This window comes from Oncorhynchus nerka, linkage group LG11, assembly GCF_034236695.1.
Source record: "Oncorhynchus nerka isolate Pitt River linkage group LG11, Oner_Uvic_2.0, whole genome shotgun sequence".
NCBI lineage: Eukaryota > Metazoa > Chordata > Actinopteri > Salmoniformes > Salmonidae > Oncorhynchus > Oncorhynchus nerka.
This window is the reverse complement of record NC_088406.1, coordinates 50098109-50122558: the sequence shown is the minus strand read 5'-3', so window position 1 is coordinate 50122558 and position 24450 is coordinate 50098109. Positions and strand designations below refer to the sequence as shown.

The following is a 24450-nucleotide window of genomic DNA, read 5'->3' as shown; positions in this document are numbered from 1 at the left end:
GCGCAATTCAAATATATAATGGCAATATTAAACATTTCTGAACATACAAGTATCTTATATAACTTAAAAGCTTAAATTCTTGTTAATATTGTCCGATTTACGTATGGTATGCTTTACAGCGAAAGTAAAAATAGCAGGCGCACCCCCTCTTCGTCGCGCGCTGACAGACTGATTTTCCACTGTGACTCTTTGTACCGAAACTACAAATTCTTCCTCTTTTTGGAAGGAACAAGCCTGAAACCTTGAACAAAGACTGTTGACATCTAGTGGAAGTCACAGGAATTGCAACCTGAGAGCTAGAATTGCATAGGACCCTTAGCTTTCCATAAGAGCCTGGGACCTAAAAAAAAAAGAATAATTCCAGTTGGTTTGTCTTTGGATTTTCTCCTACCATATCAAATTGTGTTATAGTCTCATACATTATTTTAACATTTCTACAAACTTCAAAGTGTTTTCTATCCAATGCTACCAATTATATGCATATCCTGGCTTCTGGGTAACAGGCAGTTTACTTTGGGCACGTCAGTCAGGTGGAAATTCAGGAAAATAGACCCTAGCCCTAAGAATGATGTACTCTCATTTTCTCTTTCTATTTGAGCTGTTCCTGCCATAATATGGACCCTACCTTGTCACAACACAACTGATTGTCTCAAACGCCTTAAGAAGGAAAGAAATCCCACAAATGTACTTTTAACAAGGCACACCTGTTAATTAAAATGCATTCCAGGTAACTACCTAATGAAGATGGTTGAGAGAATGCCAAGAGTGTGCAAACCTGTAATCAAGGCTAAGGGTGGCTACTTTGAAGAATCTCAATTATAAAATATATTTTGATTTGTTTAACAATTTTTTTGGTTACTTCATATCTTATTTCATAGTTTTGATGTCTTCCCTATTATTCTACAATGTAGAAAATAGTACAAATAAAGAAAAACCCGTGAATGAGTAGGTGTGTCCAAACCTTTGACTGGTACTGTATGTAAATGTAAAATGTACGTTTTTTTTATTCATTTGCCAAAATAATGTAAAACCTGTTTTTGCTTTGTCATTATGGGGTATTGTTTGTAGATTGATGAGGATTTTTTTTTCTTTTTTCTTTCTAGAATAAGGTTATAATGCAACAAAATGTGGAAAAAGTCAAGGGTTCTGAATATTTTCAGAATGCACTGTATATAAAAACTAAATATGTTTAAAACCAATCAAATATGTTTATTTAAAGGTTCCTACACAACTACGTCATGTGATTGTCCTGGAGGGCTGGGGCAAAATAGTTTTCTATTGCCTGAGGGAAATGATGTGCAGTAGAGGGTTATTCATTTTGCAGACAAACTAGATAAACAGATCTTACCCAATTATCCACATTGAAATTCAGTGGCATGCCCAGTGGGCAGTAACCCCTGTCGTTATGTCTAAGCTAAATCTGGTCCCAAATCCCTGGGTACTGTGTGTATGCCCTGGCTACTGGTCACCTGTAGCATTACATCTGACCCCTGGCAGACTGGTCTGCAGTGGCATCTGCTAGACCAGGATGCCCAACTAAGGCTATCCAACGCTATGAATGTGAATTGGCCTATATGACTTAACCTATTGCCTTCCTTACCTTATGATATATGATGTTTTCACCACCTGGGTTTGGCCAGAGAGTCTAGAGTTTCCCTGACTGTCAAGGAGGCGAGGGCACACCTGAGGGATGAACGTTGTGCGTAGAGGAAAAGATTACCGCCTCTCTATTTCTGTACCGCAAAGCTATTTATTGGTCTTAGGCTGCCGTGGCAGAGAGTGTGCGAGTGCCTGTAATTTTGTGTGTGTGTGTGTGCGCGCATACAGAGCAGTGTGGTTCTGTGTTTTCCACTTCCCACGCAGCATCCTACTGCGCACTCCACCATTTGGATCTGTCAGAGGGTACAGGATCTCTCTTTCACGGCTGGACCGAGGACAGTAAGGGAAATCAGCAACATCACCGCGGCCTATCCCAGGCATCAAGGAATAATTGTCACGATGATAGTCACCATGTTAACAGCTATGTACATGGCGGTCAGAGTAGTAGAAAAGGTAAGACCAGGTCTATGGATCCATTTCACGTGCCTTTAACAGCTGGTCCGACTTGTGGAGTTCGATGTGGATATTTTTCTGTATATTTGACTTTGTGCCACACGTGACAGGCTTTGGTTAGCTCTATATAACATCATCGAATGTCACAATGAAGTACATTAAGGAGTTGTCCGTGTATGTCATAACTTTGGATGCTACATTTAGTTTAGTTTATCAGGATTGCCATTAGCCTGGGGTCTGTCAATATGCACGGTGGGGTGTATGGAATTCTGTTTGATTAGCTTTTTTTTTTTTACGTGAGCATGAATATCTTAGATAGCTTTGTCCACAGTGAGTGTTTTTAATTCGAAAACATTGAGGGTGTTGTCCTGATTGGAGGTCTGTATGCGTGCAAAGGAAAGTGAACGGAGGGTCAATACTCAACTTGACCTCGTAGTTTCACTTCGCGATTTGACGTAATTGGATGAACACACACGCCGATTTAAGGGGCTTTAATCCTCTCACACACAGAGTCAGGATTTAAGGACCCTCTCTTTCACACACACACACACACACACACACACACACGACAAGAGAGTTCCACGGGCGTTTAGGTAAACAGGAAGCTCAGGAACACACACACCCACGCAAATGTAATCCTTTCCACGTCTATCCCAGATAGGAGTGCTATTTGCTCGCAGTGATCCTCCGTTGCCTTTCCTGGTGACCCACCCTCTGCCCTGGCAGGTGCACCACGTGTCACAAAAAAGGAGGAGCAGCGCAACAGCTGAGGTCAGTCCCTCAAACATTCCCATCCTCCAGCACCACACCCCTAACACCACCTCAACACCTCATCCTCTCACCTCGCCCCTCCCTAGTAACATATCTCCGACGTGTCACGGCAGCAGGTTTGTGGAATAACGTGAGCAACTCAAACAAACCACTTCGACTTTCAAGCCGTTTTTTTGACCTCTTTGTCTAATATTTTGGATTAGTTAACGTCGCACACAACGTGACGTGCTGAGGTAACTGCTGTGGAGGAGGAGTCACGCTCTCGACCCACTGCGTGTCCTTGACTTAGTTAACGTTGACTGAGGACCTTGACTCAACATCCAGCCAGCAGGTAGTGTGTGTGTGTTCCAGCAGCAGTGACGGCTCAGGCTGGGATTAAGAGCAGGATGTGGGGGATGGCAGCAGTGCACAAGAAAGCCCGTAGAGAGAGGAGGAAGATAGAATGGCCTATCTGATAACTATTTCATGAGGAACAATGGGATCTGTAAAGAAAGTTACGTGGGCACAGTCAACAACTTCTGGTGTTACAATAACAAGGCAGAGCAGCCTTTGATTTTGAAAAGCCTGATCTGAAATGACTTTAAAAATAGTTGCTGTCGGACATGATGTAGGCCCCAGCTCCACAGAGAAAGGCAGGCAGACAGAGAGACAGACAGACAGACAGGCAGGCCAGTCCCAGGCTTCACCTCCTCCAGAAGGCGGTACCTGTAATCCCTATTGAGTGGATTTGGGTCTGTGGACTTTACCCAGACCGGAGATCAGAGAGGTAGTGTGTGTGGTTCTGCTAAAGGCCCACAGTTGTGTCAAGAACATGTGCAGCTGTAGCTGTGTGATCTCTGGTGGAAGGGATAGCAAATCTGCTGATATAACTAACTTAAACAAATGTACAGGGGAAGGGCGGTATATGGTCTAGAGGTATCTAACAGTGCTCAGTATAGCTTCCCTAGACATGTGCTAAGAATAAGGTTGTGAAAATCTCATGAAATCATTATGTTTGAGGTGCCTACTTTTAGTTAGTCTGCCATACTCATCAGATGCGACAGGGGGGGGGGGGCAAAGACAATCTGACACAGAGAGACCAAAGCATACCGACAGAGGGATGTAATTGCATAACTTAGCCTTTTCAATGCCATTGTGATGATAGAATTACACAATGAACAGCTAATTAGCAACACGTTTGGATCCAACAACGCACAGCGTATTCACTGCCTCCGGGCCTCCATTATTGTAGTGCTGAAGGCCACTAAGCATCAATTACCAGCATTTCCAGAATTGGCTACCGAAACACCACTGCAAAATGACATTCGCCACATGACCTTAGCTATGGGGACACATAGCTGCCTATCTGCGGGTTGGGATGTCTTGGAATGACATGTGAAGAATGACACAGTCATGTCCAAACATTACACCTTTTACCCTGAGCAAACAGGAGATGGACAATCAAGCATGCCTGCAGTAGCCAGGCGTGTGTGTGTGTGTGTGTGTGTGTGTGTGTGTGTGTGTGAGTGAGTGCGTATGTGTGTGTGTAAGTGAGAGGGATACATTCTGCAGTTGCTACCTCCATGTATTTTTTTTAACGTATAAATGATATGCAACCATTGATTCTGGAAGAACATAACCTATAAATGCGTCATGAGCTTAGTTCAACTGCCGTACCCCATCAGGACCCAAAACAGTTGTTCTATTTTCACCTGCAGATTGCCCCTTTAACGACTTTTTCTGTAATGCTTTCACACTGTATTCTTCTTTACAGTACGACGGCCAGACGAGGAACAGCGTAGGAGTGTTCAGAAAGAGTGAGTCTGAGACCAAACAATGTTTAAAATAGATTTTTTTTTTTTATGTGCAAATCTAGAAAACACTTCCCAGGTGCTGAATCCAAGAGGAAAACAATGTAGATATATGTTTTTAATTGGCACATTGGTATGCTGCTCCCACGGTGTTGAATGAGAAATGGACAAAGGTTTGACTAGGTCTTCCTCATTTTACAACCCATTAACGGGTCGAGACATCCTTTTCTCTTTAAAACACTTCGGGAGCAGCGTACGAGTGTGTGGATTCATATTTTTCTTATCTATGACACTGAACAGTCCACGGCAATATATCTATAATAATGTGGTATAATCACCTACCCACATAGAGGCTTGCTGAAAGGCTACATATAGCTTCATAACCCCTAACGTTAAAGACCACTCGTGCCTTACTACTCATGTACTTGCTACGTTGTTACACACAGTAAATTCGGACATCTTCCCCAATGCAACGTTGGCTGTTGCTGTTGCCACTTTGACTGTACCCTGTCTCCTGACGTGCGATCGGAAAGACTCCGCGTGCGGCAACGGGTGTGCAGCGGCGCCTCTCAGCCCCACTCTGCCCGTGGAGAAAGCTGCCGCCACCATTCAGAACCAGTTCAGGAAGTACCAGCAGAAGAAGAAGGAGACCAAGTAGAACCACACCCGCACCACCGGAGCTCTGCATGACAGACAGACGGACCCAAATACACAAACAGACAGACAAGACAGAGTCCTCTCTGAAATGTAAAGAGCAGAGGACCAAAGATGTCATCTAACTCCGTTAGCCATTTTTCATAGCATGTATAGCAAAGGAAATAGCATAGATTGACTTTATATGAAAGACCAGTCAAACGTTTGGACACACCTACTCATTTAAGTATTTTTCTTTATTTCTTACAATTTTCTACATTGTAGAATATTAATGAAGACACCAAAACTATGAAATATCACATATGGAATCATGTAGTAACCAAAAAAGTGTTAAACAAATCAAAACATATTTTAGATTCTTCAAAGTAGCCACCCTTTGCCTTGATGACAGCTTTGCACACTCTTTCAACCAGCTTCACCTGGAAATATTTTACAACGATCGTGAAAAAGTTCCAACATTTGTTGAACACTTGTTGGCTGCTTTTCCTTCAGTCTGCGGTCCAACTCATCCCAAACCATCTCAAATGGGTTGAAGTCAGGTGATTGTGGAGAACATGTCATCTGATGCAGCACTCCATCACTCTCCTTCTTGGTCAAATAGCCCTTACACAGCCTGGAGGTGTGTTGGGTCATAGTCCTGTTGAAAAACAAAATGACAGTCCCACTAAGCGCAAACCAGATGGGATGGCATATCGCTGCAGAATGGTAACCATGCTGGTTAAGTGTGCCTTGAATTCTAAATAAATCACTGACAGTTTCACCAGCAAAGCACCCCCACACCGTCACACCTCCTCCTCCATGCTTCACGGTTAGAACCACACTTGCGGAGATCATCCGTTCACCTACTCTGCGTCTCACAAAGACACGGCGGTTGGAACCAAAAATATCTCATTTGGACTCATCAGACCAAAGGACAGATTTCCACAGGTCTAATGTCCATTGCCCGTGTCACAAGCAAGTCTCTTCTTCTTATTGGTGTCCTTTAGTAGTGGTTTCTTTGCAGCAATTCAACCATGAAGGCCTGATTCACACAGTCTCTTCTGAACAGTTGATGTTGAGATGTGTCTGTTGCTTGAACTCATTTATTTGGGCAATTGCTGAGTCTGGTAACTAATGAACGTAGCCTCTGTAGCAGAGGTAACTCTGGGTCTTCCTTTCCTGTGGCGGTCCTCATGAGAGCCAGTTTAAACATAGGTCATGGTTTTTGCGACTGCACTTGAGGAAACTTTCCAAGTTCTTGAAATGACCTTCATGTCTTAAAGTAATGACGGACTGTCGTTTCTCTTTCCTTATTTGAGCTGTTACCAAATAGGGCTTCTACATACCACCCACTACCTTGTCACAACACAATTAAATTGCTCAAACGCATTGAGGAAAGAAATTCCACGTTAACTTATGACAAGGCACACCTGTTAATTCAAATGTTTTCCAGGTGACTACCTCATGAAGTTGATTGAGAGAATGCCAAGTGTCCAAAGCTGTCATCAGGGTTGGCTACTTTGAAAAACCTCAAATAAAACATATATTTTTGATTTGTTTAACACTTTTTTGGTTACTACAATGACTCCATATGTGTTATTTCATAGTTTTGATGTCTTCACTATTAGTCTACAATGTAGAACATAGTAAAACATAAACTCTGGAATTCTGGAATAAACTCTGGAATAAACTCTGAAATTTTGACTGGTACTGCATGTCAAACATCATACAGACACAGACATTCAATCACCAATTTAAGTGACAAAATGTTACACACATTCTGTGTTTCACTATGAGGCTAAAAATATATGTATACATGAATCATAGGTCCTTTATATGCTTATCGACATGTTTGTATTTGTGAAGATATTTATGTGCGGCAGGTAGCCTAGTGGTTAGAGCGTTGGGCCATGAACCGAAAGGTTAAGGTTGCTAGATCGAATCCCTGAGCTGACAAGGTAACATTCTGTTGTTCTGCCCCTAAACAAAGGCAGTTCACCCACTGTTCCTTGGCCGTCATTGTAAATAAGAGTTTGTTGTTAATTAACTGACTTGTCTAGTTTAATAAAGGTTGAATAAAATGTGCGAGAGTACGTTTGCATGTGTGTGTCAGCGTCTGTGCGAGAGCATGCGCATTGTACTGTACGTATCAAATAGATGGATTGTAAAATGTAAAATAACATATACGTCCAACAAACTCCATTAAACCCCTCAGTAATCCTGGATTGGTTCTCTTTTTGTTACTGCGCGTTGAAGTAATGGATGGCTCTAATTTCACGTGTGTGTTATTTCCTACCGTATAATCAATCATTCTTGTGAGGTTTTCTATAAGACTTGCTCGTTTTACTTTCAAAACGTTTTCCACTGCAAAACATTTTGCCACGGTCTGTGCAAATAAATACACCCCTTGATCCAGCATAAAGGAAAGGATGGAAAAGGGAAGACATGACTCATAGAAAGATAGCTTTATTGCACAAGGTGTTGGAGTACTCTTTTTCTGGTTTTGTTTGTTTTCATAGAAAAAAAAAACGGTAGAGTTAAACAAGCAATTGCAAATTGAAGCAACTTTTTCCATAAAAGTTTAGGAATGCTCCCCCCCCCCCTCACCCCTTTCTCCTGTTTGTTTCTCCATTGTCCTTTTTATAACCAGCAAAATATTCAGAGCATGCAATGCCGTTTTTCCTCAAAAGAAATAAAAAATACTACAAGAAAGAAAAATCAATACAAACCAATCGATGGCCCCCAAAAATGAACTCAACAAAACCTCTTGGAAAAAGAGGAACCAATTGTGAAAGCCGTATGTGGTCCACTCTATTGTTGTTTGTTGCCCCATTCAAAACTCTAATTGTAAGCAGTGGGGCTATAATTTTATAGTTCTCTTTAACCCTCTCCTGTTTCAAGTTATATCTTGAATCAAAGTTTACATTGTGCCCTGGTTTCATCTGGAGATGTTGAAAATAGTACGTATTTATACAAACACTTTGCTATGTACAAGAGTCTTTAATAGTGGGGTAGCGATGCTGTTGTGGCAGGAGGTGCAGGGGTGGGGGGGGATCTGAGACCCCCTTTAGACCTGGTATTAACATGTGTCCTGGGAAGGGATCTTTGGTCACGTCCAGTCATACCCGATCAAATTGGACTGGAGTAGACATTTTGAGAGAAATCTGATCACAGGACACATGTTATTACCAGGTGTAAATGACGGTCTGATTAGTCAAATAGGTGGGGCAAAAGTTAGGGTAGGTTGGGGAGAGTTTGATTCCTGACCCCGCCCAATATGCACACAGTTTTTCCTGTGATTGGTTGGAGATAGGGAGTCCCTGATTTCAATTGGCTAGACAGGCCTGCCACTTCACGTGGCACCACTGTGTGTCTCGGACCTGTTTCAAGATAATTGCATAACCAAGGAAGCCAAAGTAAAAATAAAACAGTACGATAATAATATCAACGGAAAGGAAAGATTCTTCTCTCTGCAAACGCTCCCCGTCCTGTTCACTGTCTGCAACAGGCAGGGAGCGTGAATGTTCTCAGTTATGAGCTGTTATAACAGTTATATGTATGTCCGGAATAGGAATACTGTGCAGGGACATAATGACAACGGTAAAACACAGAGGTCACTATGTGCTGTCTTCACTAAGTTCAGTCATGAGACGTCACGGGGGGTGTCAACACGAACACACCTTCGGAAGGCGCAATTACAACAGGTTACATTTGGTTCCACCCTTTGTACTCTCGTAACACCTGAAGTAGGGTCATGCTTCTAAGTTGGCCTTAGATTTGGGGACGTAGACAATAAGAAGTTGGGTTGGTGCCTTGGCATTGCCCACCACAGTTAGTTGAATCCCCATGTGCCAGGGTTAGGCGTGCCAGGGTTAGGCGTGCCAGGGTTAGGCTCTGAGCTGAAATCAACAGTGGATGTTGCCTCAGCTAAGTGACTCAGTGCTGAAGCTGCTACGCACTAACTATCCAGTACAAGTACTTATAAACGATTAGGGGTTCCCTGAAATCTTCCTCTCTCATGTCAGTGATGTCCCTCACCCTTTCCACAGGTACAATTAAAAAGAGGATTGTGCTGAGGGCAATGAACACACTTTTACCTCACTGACCACAAAAACCATTCCGATCACAAAACTACAGCAGTGTCTATTCTCCACCACAGTGGACCACAGGGGCAACTCCAAACCAAATCAACCACAGGTCTGATGTTATTAGACACAGTAACCACACTGGCTGCCATTGGGTTCACAGACCACAAGCCATTGTGACCATTACAAAATGCTAAAATCGACAGCATTAGTTTGCAACGGACCTCACAGGCTAAGGTCCTACCCATCATTAACTACTTAGACACTTTGCATTCTGAATGGCAGGTTCTGTGTAGTTGTGCTGCTGCACTGTAGCTACCTGTGTACCTGGCAGATGGGCAGTGTTCACATCAACGTTCACATTCCCAAACTCGGCCTCAGATACCGTAGCCCGCTCTCTATTTCGTCCAGCTTTCTTGGTTGTGCTAGCCGTTTCCCGTTCTTCAGCCCACTTTCTCCTCTTCCTCCTAACCAACGGCTTCTTCCAACTGAGCGATTGTCTCACTTTTTATATTTCTCTGCTTCATTCAATAGTTATATATGTGCTTTATATTTAGATATAAATATATATGTACATATCTTTGTCAACAAATATTGTATATATATTTTTTTATATATATATATTGTGAGAGCCCTGATTGAAATGTTCCATTGCAAATATTGTGAGCAATTATTGATTTTTTTGGGCCGTTTCTTTGTCATGGGGCTAAGCTTTGGGTTTATAATGACTAATATAAATAAACAGAAACGTCAACAGAACCAGACAATAAGTTGAAATACATTTTAGTGGGATGGGGGGGGGGATGGGGGGCCTTATAGACAACATATTTATTCTTGAGACTACCTCATTTCATAACAATAACTCATGTTCACCTGCCATCTCTTTCATCCTTCCCTAAACACTTACGACTCTTTGGTCGGCCTCATCTTTCCATCTCTCCCTGCAAATCAATGTTCCTCGCTGCATTATCCCGTTTGCATATTCACCTCTGTTTCAGTCAGAAACTTGTTCATCCATCCATCTTGTGGTCAGTTTCATCTTTTATCAGTCAGTCCTTCTGTCGTCCTGCAGTCCATTTGTCAGTCAGTCCCAACTATTGTCATACATGTCCGTCTGCCTAGCAGAGTGTGCTAGAAGGTCACAGTGAGACTGTATGGGATGGGGTGGGGTATGGAGGGCGGGGGTGTGGGGTGGTGGGGAAGGGTTTACAGGGGTTTGGGTCGACCGAGGGGTAATATGAAGGAATGGGGGTGTCTGGCACCAAGCGCAAGTTAAGGACAGAACAAAGGTTCTTCTCCCTCAGAGGGACGGAGAGAACGAGAGAGAGAGAGGACCAAGAGGAGGGGTGGCACCTCTAATGCACGGCAAATCAACTCATCGTCTCCAAGGCGATGCTGCCGGTGGCAAACACACCGGGCCAACCAAAGTCCAGAAGGGAGAGACCGACATGTGACGTCGTACAGCGTGACCTCATCGTCCCCAAAACACTGTCAGTAGCAGATGGACGGGAGGTTTTTTAACTCGCGCCTCCGCCAAGGAGTCAGCATACAGATTGATTAGAAAGGTCCACTGCAGGTGTGTGCCAGCCACATGTATACATATCTACACATATACACGCAGGCTCGTGAAGGTTCTGTGAACCCCTTCTACCCTCTTAATGCACATGAGTATATATATATATTCCAAAAGAGGAAGAGAAAAAACTAATAAAATAAAATAAAACTGTTCAGATTCATCTTTCGTGTGAAGACGATTCTAGTTTTTCCCCCCTCTCTCTGTTTCCTGGTGTCCTATAAAAGAGTCATCAACACTCTATACCGTGTCATGAATTGTGTGTGTGTGTGTGTGTGTGTGTGTGTGGGGGGGGGATCCCCCGAGACTCCTCCAACATCGTCGTTGAAACCACAGTCTGTTGCCTGTTTGTGTGAGTCCCTACCAGGATGGCTTTGGAGGACCAGAGACAGACACCAAGGTTGTTGGTTTATGCTTAAGCACGTTCCGTGGCAATGCGCTGCTTGTATGAACTCTGAACTCTCTGTTCAGAGATATGAAAAAGGAACACGTAAAACAGCCTAAAAACATCTGGACAGGTTTATGTGAAACTCTAAATATATTGGTTCTTTTCGTTTACCGTTCTGAATTCAAGAAAAGAAGTGCACATGGAATGTAGTTTGTGCAGAAGTTCTGAGGTGTCTTAACAGATAATATGAGAGAGAGAGAGAGAGAGAGAGAGAGAGAGAGAAGGAAAAAAAAGTTTGAAAAAACAAATATTACAATTATGTTGCGTTTGGCAAGTTATTTCCAGGGAAGGTCAAATAAAAAAATAGAGAGAGGAAGAGAACGAGAGAGAGAAACAGAGAGAGAAACAGAGAGAGAGAAAAGGATAGACAGAGAAAACACAAACTGGCAGAAAGAAGACGAACTCCTGTGCTATAAAAACCTCAATCTGGCCCCTGCCGAGCGGCCCCTCTGGCCTGACAGTGCAGGCGCCAGGTGTGTGTACGTGTGTCTGTGTGGCCCCTAACCCTTCCCAAGGCTCCAACATCTCCACCAGTGGCTCCAGCTACACCAGTGTATACGATTTGGAGTAGGCCCCGCCAGCCGCCTGCTTCTGTCTCTCTAGTCTGCCCAGGCCTGACGAGCTGCTCTCCAGCAGAGGGTCTCTGGAGTCTCCCCCTGTGGCTCCCCCGCTGGCCGAGGCGGTAGCGGCAGCAGCAGCGCTCTGGGCAGAGGAAGAGGAGGAACCGGGCATGGTGAGAGTCCTCTGAGACAGGGAGGTGGTGCTGGAACCACCAGACGGCCCTCCAGTCGCCCCTCCTACACCACCACCACCACTCCCTGATGCTCCCCCTGAGGCGCTGAGTCCTGCCAGGCCTGCGTGGCCCACAGTCAGAGCCTGCTGCTGCTTGGAGGAGTCCAGAGTCATGTGGCGGCCCTGGGTGTGGTACGCCCGTTGGGCCAGGCTGCGGATGGGGGCCTCGCGGGGTGGCACCACCGGGCACGGGTCATGCAGCTCCGACTGCTTCCGGAAGAAAGGGTCTGTCTTCATGTAAAGGGGAAGGTTACAGTAGTCACCTGGGATGAGGGGATGGAAGAGAGGATTTGACAAGCATCTTTATCAGGCACATTTGTTATATGTCAGAGTACCGGTATGTGTATAAAGTACAGCAATCAACCCTGCTCACCCCAATGCTTAGAGGCCATTACATTACACCGACCTATAGGATCATTCTAATCAAGGGCAGGTCTCATACTCACTTTTGCCAGTCCACTCGCTCTTGTTGGCGCGGTGGGGGATGGGCACGGCTACGTTGGTAGGTCTTCCGCGGTCGTATTCCTGGGGTTTGGGTGGCGAGGCGGTGAAGCGACACAGGCCCGTCTCGGACGGCGTGCTCATGGAGGTCATGCTGTCGCCGTTGTCGTTGGTGCCCGTGGTCATCTGGTCTGAGGAACTGTCGGAGATGAAGCACTCGGTGATCTCAAACTTGGCGTGCTGCAGGTGCTCCTCAAGCTTGGCGTGTTCGTAGGCCCGCGCCAGCTCCTCGTAGGTGGAGGATGCGCTCTCTGTGGACACCATGCTGTTACGCCCCTTATCTGATGACAAAGAGAGAGGGAGAGAGAGAGGGAGACAGAGGGCGAGAGGGAGAGCAGGGGAGAGCGACAGAGAGAGCAACAGAGACAGAGATAGCGAGAGAGTGAGAGAGAGAGAGGGAAAGAGAGAGAGTTGGTGTTGTACATGACATGCCAAAATCTTACACCATCTCCTTGCACTACAGTGTGTGTGTATGTAGCCTGTTTTGGGTGGCTCACTTGTGTCCTTCGTATATGTCTGTATGTACAGTGCCTTGCGAAAGTATTCGGCCCCCTTGAACTTTACGACCTTTTGCCACATTTCAGGCTTCAAACATAAAGATATAAAACTGTATTTTTTTGTGAAGAATCAACAACAAGTGGGACACAATCATGAAGTGGAACGACATTTATTGGATATTTCAAACTTTTTTAACAAATCAAAAACTGAAAAATTGGGCGTGCAAAATTATTCAGCCCCTTTACTTTCAGTGCAGCAAACTCTCTCCAGAAGTTCAGTGAGGATCTCTGAATGATCCAATGTTGACCTAAATGACTAATGATGATAAATACAATCCACCTGTGTGTAATCAAGTCTCCGTATAAATGCACCTTGCACTGTGATAGTCTCAGAGGTCCGTTAAAAGCGCAGAGAGCATCATGAAGAACAAGGAACACACCAGGCAGGTCCGAGATACTGTTGTGAAGAAGTTTAAAGCCGGATTTGGATACAAAAATATTTCCCAAGCTTTAAACATCCCAAGGTGCACTGTGCAAGCGATAATATTGAAGGAGTTTCAGACCACTGCAAATCTACCAAGACCTGGCCGTCCCTCTAAACTTTCAGCTCATACAAGGAGAAGACTGATCAGAGATGCAGCCAAGAGGCCTATGATCACTCTGGATGAACTGCAGAGATCTACAGCTGAGGTGGGAGACTCTGTCCATAGGACAACAATCAGTCGTATATTGCACAAATCTGGCCATTATGGAAGAGTGGCAAGAAGAAAGCCATTTCTTAAAGATATCCATAAAAAGTGTTGTTTAAAGTTTGCCACAAGCCACCTGGGAGACACACCAAACATGTGGAAGAAGGTGCTCTGGTCAGATGAAACCAAAATTGAACTTTTTGGCAACAATGCAAAACGTTATGTTTGGCGTAAAAGCAACACAGCTAATCACCCTGAACACACCATCCCCACTGTCAAACATGGTGGTGGCAGCATCATGGTTTGGGCCTGCTTTTCTTCAGCAGGGACAGGGAAGATGGTTAAAATTGATGGGAAGATGGATGGAGCCAAATACAGGACCATTCTGGAAGAAAACCTGATGAAGTCTGCAAAAGACCTGAGACTGGGATGGAGATTTGTCTTCCAACAAGACAATGATCCAAAACATAAAGCAAAATCTACAATGGAATGGTTCAAAAATAAACATATCCAGGTGTTAGAATGGCCAAGTCAAAGTCCAGACCTGAATCCAATCGAGAATCTGTGGAAAGAACTGAAAACTGCTGTTCACAAATGCTCTCCATCCAACCTCACTGAGCTCAAGCTGTTTTGCAAGGAGGAATGGGAAAAGATTTCAGTCTCTCGATGTGCAAAACTGATAGAGACATACCCCAAGCGACTTACAGCTGTAATCGCAGCAAAAGGTGGCGCTACAAAGTATTAACTTAAGGGGGCTGAATAATTTTGCACGCCCAATTTTTCAGTTTTTGACTTGTTAAAAAAATATGAAATATCCAATAAATGTCATCCACTTCATGATTGTGTCCCACTTGTTGTTGATTCTTCACAAAAAAATACAGTTTTATATCTTTATGTTTGAAGCCTGAAATGTGGCAAAAGGTCGCAAAGTTCAAGGGGGCCGAATACTTTCGCAAGGCACTGTATGTATGTGTCAATACTGTGTGTGTGTGTATATATCATGAGTGTGTGTGTTACAAGAAAGTGTGTGTGTCATGAGTGTGTGTGTGTGTGTGTGTGTGTGTGTGTGTGTGTGTGTGTGTGTGTGTGTGTGTGTGTGCAAGATATGCCAGGCTCACCCGTGTCCTGTGAGAGGCTGGCGCTGTAGCTGTCGCTCTCGGTGACGGTGATGCCATGCTGGGAGCCCACGGTGCGCCAATCGGAGGTGAGGGTACGGGCGGGCGTAGACGACTGGCACTTGGTCAAGGTCCACTGGCTGGAGTAGCGGTTCCTCGTACTGTGGGCCGACTTCACGCTCTTCCTCGACACCGGGTCTACCGGGGGAGAGAGGGAGGGAGGAGAGAGAAGAGAGGAGGAGGCGGGAGGAAGGTAGGAGAGGTGGAGGAGGGTAGGAGTGGTGGGAGGAAGGACAGGGGGAGAGGGAGGAAGGAGGTGAGAGAAAGGGAGGAGAACACAAGAGTCAGCAAGTTGAAGGCAAAGATGGAAGGAATGGACAAGATAGAATAGAACTCTACGATGTAGGGCAGTTAGGACTCTCCACTTACTGGTCCCTGGTCTGATATCGGACATGTCAATCAGAGGGCCGGTGTTCTGGATGAGGGCGGGGTGATGCACAGACACGCCCGTACAGAAGCTCTGTGGATTCACATTCTGGCTGAACTCTGTGTCCGTCACTGGGATGGTGGCTTTGTCTTCACCTAGCAGAGGGGTTGACAGAAGCAACAATTATTCACGACTGATGAGTCATACTCATTCATGAACACACATTTGCATTATAGCGCAGGCCGAAAAGAGTAATAACATCCGTATCAGGTAGGCACTCATCAAAACACATATACACACACACACAGACATATACACACACACACAGACATATACACACACACACAGACATATACACACACACACGGCACCGACCGATCTGCTTGATGCCTTCCTTGTCCTCGATGAGCAGCTGGACTCTGGGGATGTCGATGTGGAGTCGGGGGCCCTGGGGGGGCCCTTTCACAGGGGTGTCAAAGCTCCGGTTATTCTTACTGCTCCAGGGACACAAGGCACACACACACACACACACACACACACACAGAGCGTAAATCCCCTTTTTCAGAAATAGGATTTATCTTTCCATCTTTTAAGACATTTTACTGTATGGAGAGGTAAGGTAACCACTGTTTTCTACAATGTTAATTTCAGTGTGTTGTATGAATGTTTCCCTCGGGGGTATGAACTGTGGAACAGCAGAGATAAGCTATATTACCTGATCAGCATCTCAGCCAGGCTTTTGGCATCTAGAGGGAACGTAAAGAAAGAGCAGGGCTTCAGTTATATGGAGCACAATTTAGTCATATCTTCCTTACACTCTCTCCAAATGTCCTCTCCTCCCGCTCACTCTCTCTCTCTCACCCCTCAGTCTCTTCTCCACAACTCTCCTTCATTCTCTCACCCCAGATCCATCTTTCTTTTCACCCCTCTCCTCTCTTTCGCTCCCTCCCTTACTCAACCTCATAGCTCTTCTCCACACCTCACTCTTCCTCACCCTCCACCCCCCCCGTTCCCTCCCTCACCTCTCAGCCTCTTCAGTCTCTTTTCCACACCTCTCTCTTCCTCACCTTCCAACCCCCCTCCCCCGTTCCCTCCCTCACCTCTCAGCCTCTTCAGTCTCTTTTCCACACCTCTCTCTTCCTCACCCTCCACCTCCCCCCCGTTCCCTCCCTTACCTCTCAGTCGCTTCAGTCTCTTCTCCACACCTCTCTCTTCCTCACCCTCCACCTCCCCCCGTTCCCTCCCTCACCTCTCAGTCTCTTCAGTCTCTTCTCTTTCCGTTCCCTCCCTCACCTCTCAGCCTCTTCAGTCTCTTCTCTTTCCCTCCCCTCCCCATTCCCTCCCTCACCTCTCAGTCTCTTCTCCACACCTCTCTCTTCCTCACCCCCCCGTTCCCTCCCTCACTTCTCAGTCTCTTCTCTTTCACGCCCCTCTCCCCCGTTCCCTCCCTCACCTCTCAGTCTCTTCAGTCTCTTCTCCACACCTCTCTCTTCCTCACCCCCTCCCCCGTTCCCTCCCTCACTTCTCAGTCTCTTCTCTTTCGCGCCCCTCTCCCCCGTTCCCTCCCTCACCTCTCAGTCGCTTCAGTCTCTTCTCCACACCTCTCTCTTCCTCACCCCCCCTCCCCCGTTCCCTCCCCCACTTCTCAGTCTCTTCTCTTCCCCCTCTCCCCCGTTCCCTCCCTCACCTCTCATTCTCTTCAGTCTCTTCTCTTCCTCACCCCCCCTCCCCCGTTCCCTCCCTCACCTCTCAGTCTCTTCAGTCTCTTCTCCACACCTCTCTCTCCCCCCCCTCGCCCCCCGTTCCCTCCCTCACCTCTCAGTCTCTTCAGTCTCTTCTCTTTGCGTTTCTTGCGGATGATGAAGAGCAGGGCGAGGACCAGAGTGACCAGGATGACGGGGCAGCCGATGGAGAAGAGCTTCTTAACGTCGTCGCCCTCCGGCCGCGCTGACTTGATGGGAGGGATGGTACCTGCTTAGAAAATATAACAGGTTACATGACAAGGTTATATGACATTATATCAGGTTTTAAATACAGTACAAGTCAAAAGTTTGGACACACCTACTCATTATTATTATTTTTTTTTTACATTGTAGAATAATAGTGAAGACATCAAAACTGTGAAATAACACATAGAATCATGTAGTAACCAAAAGTGTGAAACAAATCAAAATATATTTTACATTTGAGATTCTTCAAAGTAGATGACAGCTTTGCACACTCTTGGCATTCTCCGACTCAGAATCCGCAACACTAACCACTAGACCACACAAGCCAGAGAAATTAAACCAGCTTGTACTCACTGCCGTCGTAGTCCAGCGTGGCGAACTGAGAGCTCTGGTTCCCGCAGCCGGCGCTGTTACACGCCTTCATCTTCAGCTCGTACCAGGTGGCCTCGCGGAGCTCAGCCAGGAACACGTCGGCCGTGGCGTTGGTGCGCACGTTCTGCCACGCCCAGTTGCCCTTAGGTCTGAACTCCAGCAGCACGGCCGTGATAGGGCAGCCACCGCTCGCCCAGCCCTGCAGGTTGAGCCGGGCGTGGGTAGAGTTGACGTGGGTGAACACCGGCTGTTCGTTATTGAACTGGGGCTCTGGAAGAGGCGGGGCAGGAAGGTGTTAGTTCTCATTTAACAGTTTATAACAATGTCTTCAAATATTGTGATATGGTAAGTGGGATTAAATTGTATGAATATACCTGTTTCCCTCATTACCCCCCTCGCAGCCGTAACTGTCACCGTTACCCCTCTCGCAGCCGTAACCGTCACCCCCCTCGCAGCCGTAACCGTCACCCCCCTCGCAGCCGTAATCGTCACCCCCTCGCAGCCGAATCGTCACCCCCTCGCAGCCGTAACCGTCACCCCTCTCGCAGCCGTAACCGTCACCCCTCTCACAGCTGTAACCGTCACCGTCACCCCTCTCGCAGCCGTAACCCCTCTCGCAGCTGTAACAGTCACCCCTCTCGCAGCCGTAACCGTCACAGTCACCCCTCTCGCAGCCGTAACCGTCACCCCTCTCGCAGCCGAATCGTCACCCCCCCGTAACCGTCACCCCCTCGCAGCCGTAACCCCCTCGCAGCCGAATCCCCCCTCGCAGCCGTAACCCCCTCGCAGCCGTAACCGTCACCCCCTCGCAGCCATAACCGTCACCCCCTCGCAGCCATAACCGTCACCCCCTCGCAGCCATAACCGTCACCCCCTCGCAGCCATAACCGTCACCCCCTCGCAGCCATAACCGTCACCCCCTCGCAGCCATAACCGTCACCCCTCGCAGCCATAACCGTCACCCCCTCGCAGCCATAACCGTCACCCCCCTCACAGCTATAACCGTCACCCCCTCACAGCTATAACCGTCACCCCCTCACAGCTATAACCGTCACCCCCTCTCACAGCTATAACCGTCACCCCTCTCACAGCTATAACCGTCACCCCTCTCACAGCTATAACCGTCACCCCTCTCACAGCTATAACCATCACCCCTCTCACAGCTATAACCATCACCCCTCTCACAGCTATAACCATCACCCCTCTCACAGCTATAACCATCACCCCTCTCACAGCTATAACCATCACCCTCTCACAGTTATAACCATCACCCCTCTCACAGCTATAACCATCACCCTATAACCATCACCCCTCTCACAGCTATAACCATCACCCTCTCACAGTTATAACCATCACCCCTCTTACAGCTATAACCATCACCCCTCTCACAGCTATAACCATCACCCCTCTCACAGCTATAACCATCACCCCTCTCACAGCTATAACCATCACCCTTCTCACAGCTATAACCATCACCCCTCTCACAGCTATAACCGTCACCCCTCTCACAGCTATAACCGTCACCCTTCTCACAGCTATAACCGTCACCCCTCTCACAGCTATAACCATCACCCCTCTCACAGCTATAACCATCACCCCTCTCACAGCTATAACCATCACCCCTCTCACAGCTATAACCATCACCCTCTCACAGCTATAACCATCACCCCTCTCACAGCTATAACCATCACCCCTCTCACAGCTATAACCATCACCCCTCTCACAGCTATAACCATCACCCCTCTCACAGCTATAACCATCACCCTCTCACAGCTCTAACCATCACCCTTCTTACAGCTATAACCATCACCCCTCTCACAGCCTTAACCATCACCCCTCTCACAGCTATAACCATCACCCCTCTCACAGCTATAACCATCACCCCTCTCACAGCTATAACCGTCACCCTTCTCACAGCTATAACCGTCACCCCTCTCACAGCTATAACCATCACCCCTCTCACAGCTATAACCATCACCCCTCTCACAGCTATAACCACCCTTCTCACAGCTATAACCGTCACCCCCTCTCACAGCTATAACCGTCACCCTTCTCACAACTATAACCATCACCCCTCTCACAGCTATAACCATCACCCTTCTCACAGCTATAACCGTCACCCCTCTCACAGCTATAACCATCACCCCTCTCACAGCTATAACCATCACCCCTCTCACAGCTATAACCATCACCCCTCTCACAGCTATAACCATCACCCTTCTCACAACCGTAACCATCTACTTTAGCTCCTCCCTCTCTGCCCCTCCTCGCCTCTCCTGTCGACTAAACCCTCCCATGTCCCTGTGTCCCCCGATCCACCTTCTCTCCCTCACCTCGTCCATGGGTCTTAGCCTCGATGATTTCACTGATGCGTCCCGCTCCCACACTGTTCTTGGCGGCCAGTTTGACCTTGTACCAGGTGCCACAGCGCAGGTTGTCCAGCTTGAAGGACCTCTCACTGGAACTGATGAACACATCCCTCCACCCCTCCATGTTGTCCACCGAGTACTGCAGCACGAAACCTGGGGAACACACACACACACCCACCATGATAAGTGACATTTTTCTTATTTTCAGATGTTTTTTTTTTCCAACCTTCGGATACAATAGAGAACCACATTACATGTAAACACATAAAACGCACCAGATACCCAAATATTTTTGCAATACTCAGCTGGTTCATTCAGCCAGGTTCAGATTTCATTGTGTCAGTACCGCTGGATAACACCAGAGGGGGATGGCGAGTCATACATCTCTTCCACTACCAAAGATACAGATGGAGAAGGCTGCATTCATGACTGTTCTATGCCGCCATTACTTTCCCAGAAGCCCCCAGCTGGGTTTGGGAGGGCGCTGACCGGGCATATATGCAAATGAGAACACAATATGGCATCTGCAGTCATAATCAGCTGCCTTGGATATATATATATTCTCTCTCTCTCTCTCTCTCTCTCTCTCTCTCTCTCTCTCTCTCTCTCTCTCTCTCTCTCTCTCTCTCTCTCTCTCTCTCTCTCTCTCTCTCTCTCATATATATAAAGGGTGGCATGCCAGATGGATTGACCTGTGTAGAAAGCTTACTGGCTTTTTAGTGTGCTTTTAGAGGTATTACTACTTTCCCAGACAAACAGTGGATAACGCCAACCAGTCTCCCTGGGGGGGGGCATAGGGTGGCAGGATTAGTCGTAGACTCCGATGACCATGGTAGCTACTGTCAGTCCCACAGGCCACCACCTCATGGCCAGAGAGACACAGGACATAGACAGACGGACATCCGGTGGGACAGACAAACCTACAGGGAGAGATACACTAATACACACACAGGCGGAGTGAATCAAAGACGGCCTGTTGAAAAGGTGTGCATACTGGGCTCTATTTTTTGGGCTGCTGTCAAGCCAATGCAATTGTCAAAATGCTCGTTTGCAACTTCGACCTGTTCAATCAGGCATTCTATTTTCAAACCTAAGTGCTACGATTGGTAATTTACCAGAGCTCACTGAACAAATATGCACACTGCAAATTGCACACACAGTGAACACACACCGCAAGGTAGTCAAGATAGTCAATGAGACAGCTCCCCTAACTGGGAACCAAAACAGAGTGGACACCACGTCAATAAACAGATAGCAGGGTACACAAGCGAACAACGCTTGCTTGCGCTGAGGTGGGCTACCGTTTCTCGATCACTCGTTACCGTAGCCCGTGCTATTTAATAAACTGTGGCATCAATCCACAATGGACCAGGAGGATAATATTCGGCGGCCCCAGACGATTTGGAGTTGGACGGCAATGCAAAGACCAACAATAACCTACAGAACATGAGACAAACGCACGCTCTATTAAGCCACTGAGGGGCCACACCTACAGCTTGTTTATTCATCCAAACCATAATAACGGCTGTGAGAATTACAAGAGTTTCACTGACACCCCTGGACCTAAAGCGCTAGTGTCAGCAGTTAAGATTTTCCATTGCATTAGGTTTGTTAAAATAGAGCCCGCAGAACTAATACGCACACTGACAATTGCACACACACAGCACGGTAGTCAGATAATCAACGAGACAGCTCCTTAACTAAGAACCAAAACAGTGGACCACCAGTCAATCAACAGAGAGCTTGGTACGCAAAGCAACAAAGAGACAGAACGGAGAGATGGACAGAGGGCAAGCAGAGAGAGAGAGAGAGAGAGAGAGAGAGAGAGAGAGAGAGGCAGAGAGAGAGAGAGAGAGGCAGAGAGAGAGAGAGAGAGGCAGAGAGAGAGAGAGAGAGAGAGAGAGAGAGAGAGAGAGAGAGAGGCAGAGAGAGAGAGAGACAGAGAGAGAGAGGCAGAGAGAGAGAGAGAGAGAGAGAGAGGATGAATGGAAAGACTAAATGAGAGAGAGAGGAGAAGGACGGGGCACAGGGACTGAATGGTAGCTATGGGGATGGAAAGGAAAGAGAAAGCGCAGAGGCGTTGGGCGAATCGCAGGAGGGAGGAGTGAGCTACGTTTATGTAAATGCTCACACACAGCGAGACTGGTCAGTACCTCTGATGGAGGATCCTCCGTTGTCCCCTGGGATCCAGGCCAGGGTGATAGAGGTGGGGGAGGTGGTGGAGACAGTCAGACGGGGCTGGTCCGGAGGAACTACGGGGGGCAGACACACATGGTCAGCGCACTACATCACAACTGGTTGACCCATAAAAAGGAGGGGGATGACAATGCGATGAGGCTCACCTTGCACCAGCAGGTTGACTATGATGGTGTCAAAGCCCAGCGTGTTGGTGGCCGTGCACGTGTAGTACCCAGAATCCTCAGCCTTCACCGAGCGTAGGACCAGCGTGCCATTGACCATGATGAGCCTCTGACCGTCCAGAGTCACCGGGATGGCCGTGTCCTCACTGAGATAGAGGGAGAGAGAGAGAGAGAGAGCGAGAAAGAGAGCGGTAGAGAGAGAGAGAGAGTGCGAGAAAGAGAGAGGTAGAGAGAGAGAGAGAGTGCGAGAAAGAGAGAGGTAGAGAGAGAGAGAGAGAACGAGAAAGAGAGCGGTAGAGAGAGAGAGAGAGAACGAGAAAGAGAGCGGTAGAGAGAGAGAGAGAGGGAACGCTGACGTAAACACAGATTTAACACTGGTCCAGTGGATGGTGGAGGTGGGGTTCCAGAGATGGAGGGAGGTAGTCACGGTGGGGGGGGGGGGGGGGGGGGCTGAGGAGGTTAGGGTCTCACCTGTCTTTGGTCCATTTGATGGTGGGGGTGGGTTCGCCCACTGAGCTGCAGGGTAGCCTCACCTCCTTCATCCAGGGAGTGGTCACTGTACCTCCGAACGATAGGATCTTAGCTGGGGCTGAGGGAGGGAGTGACACGAGTTGAGAAAGAGTTGCTTTGAGAGGTAATCGGTCTGTTTTTCAAATTTACTCAACCGTAATGCTAATTCTTCATGAACCTTTTGTTCATTTCATGCATTTTCATTTAATCCATCAAAGTTTGAGGGAACAGGATCCCACACATTTCAGTGACAAAGGAAAGACCATATCTAAATGAATGAATATGACTGATGGATCCTCCAGCAATGGCCTGTTTTCATTCACATGGAACCTTTTTGTGTTTGCATGTCTCATGTACGCACACGTGTCTCTCTCTCTCCCTCACTGTGTTTTGCACTCTTGACGTCTTAATGCTCGTGCCCCTGTGCTCTTGTGCCGTGGTTGAATGCAGTATTGAGTGGGCCAGCCTGGAGCATACAGCCTTTTACTACTGCTGCTTATCAGCTGGCACCGTCACACACACACAAGAGAAAGAGACTGGCTCTGTCACAGGAAGGGAGAAAAAAGGAGCGTGCACTCTCTTACTCATTCGCTCTCCCTCCCTTTAATCCAAAGGCTATTGATTCAACTGCCCTCTTCATTTGCTCAGCCCAGTCTGCCCCTCTACTGCTCTGTGTTTTAACCAGGTCTGCCCCAGTCATATCCCTCCCTCCCTCTCTCCCCCAGGGCAGGCCAGCTCATCTGACCAGTGCCCTGTAGGTCTTCATATCCTCATTAAGAACACCGGCCTCTGTCAAACAACCTGCTCTCTATCAAATCAGGAGAGGATGGACAGGAGTTATAGAAAAAGGAGAGTGGAAAAAGTGGGAGAGAAGGGGGAGACGAAGAGAGTGAGATAGAGAAGAGAGGGAGAGAACGAGAGAGAGGGAGTAATCGAGGAACGAGAGAAATCGTGAAGAGAGAGAGATAACAGAAAGGGAAGAGGGGCAGGGACACATCTGTGACGGAGAGATTGACGGAGGGGAATTTAAAAGCCAGAGGTTAACCAACGCTATCCCCCCTTCCCCCCGTGGAGGGCTCACCCTTCCCAGCAGGCTCCACAGTGACCTTGTCGCTGATGTTCCCCCGTCCGGCGGTGGTGACGGCGGCGGCCCAGATGAGGTACTGCTGTCCGCGGTTCAGGTGGGTGACCCGGTAGAACAGCAGCTCGGGGTTGGCCTCGTACTCGCTGGGGGCCTGGGGGAGAAAACATCACACTGTCCACTCCGGCGCTGATCTAGAATCTGTTTTACCTTTAAGACCACAATGAACACGATGATATGGACAGATCCTAGATCAGCACTCCTACACTGAGATGGGCTCCAGACGCTATAAGGACAGTGGTGGGAAAGAGCAGAAGCTCAGAGCTACGCAATCAGGACAAGACAGCTACTATGACTGATAGACGCAGAGAGCTTCAGGTTGCCTTTGAAAAGCAGCACAGACAACGCGCTTCCCGGAACTTTCTCTCTGTTACAT

At 47.3% G+C, this 24450-nt stretch overlaps 1 protein-coding gene across 1 annotated transcript in view; it reads right to left on the bottom strand.

Annotated features, from left to right (window-relative positions):
- Positions 1-7696: 7696 nt before the first annotated feature.
- The window catches only part of LOC115137506 (cell adhesion molecule DSCAML1-like), a 53256-nt gene continuing 36502 nt past the window's right edge, over positions 7697-24450 (bottom strand). The window contains exons 19-31 of the mRNA XM_065024628.1: positions 24015-24168; positions 22895-23012; positions 22406-22569; positions 22217-22315; positions 20028-20216; positions 17677-17964; positions 17189-17344; positions 16089-16119; positions 15749-15867; positions 15376-15528; positions 14950-15144; positions 12591-12926; positions 7697-12407 (exon numbers count right to left, since the gene is read on the bottom strand). Of these exons, the coding sequence (XP_064880700.1) occupies positions 11896-12407; positions 12591-12926; positions 14950-15144; positions 15376-15528; positions 15749-15867; positions 16089-16119; positions 17189-17344; positions 17677-17964; positions 20028-20216; positions 22217-22315; positions 22406-22569; positions 22895-23012; positions 24015-24168 (2514 nt within the window). The 3' untranslated portion in view covers positions 7697-11895. The remainder of the gene's footprint in view (positions 12408-12590; positions 12927-14949; positions 15145-15375; positions 15529-15748; positions 15868-16088; positions 16120-17188; positions 17345-17676; positions 17965-20027; positions 20217-22216; positions 22316-22405; positions 22570-22894; positions 23013-24014; positions 24169-24450) is intronic.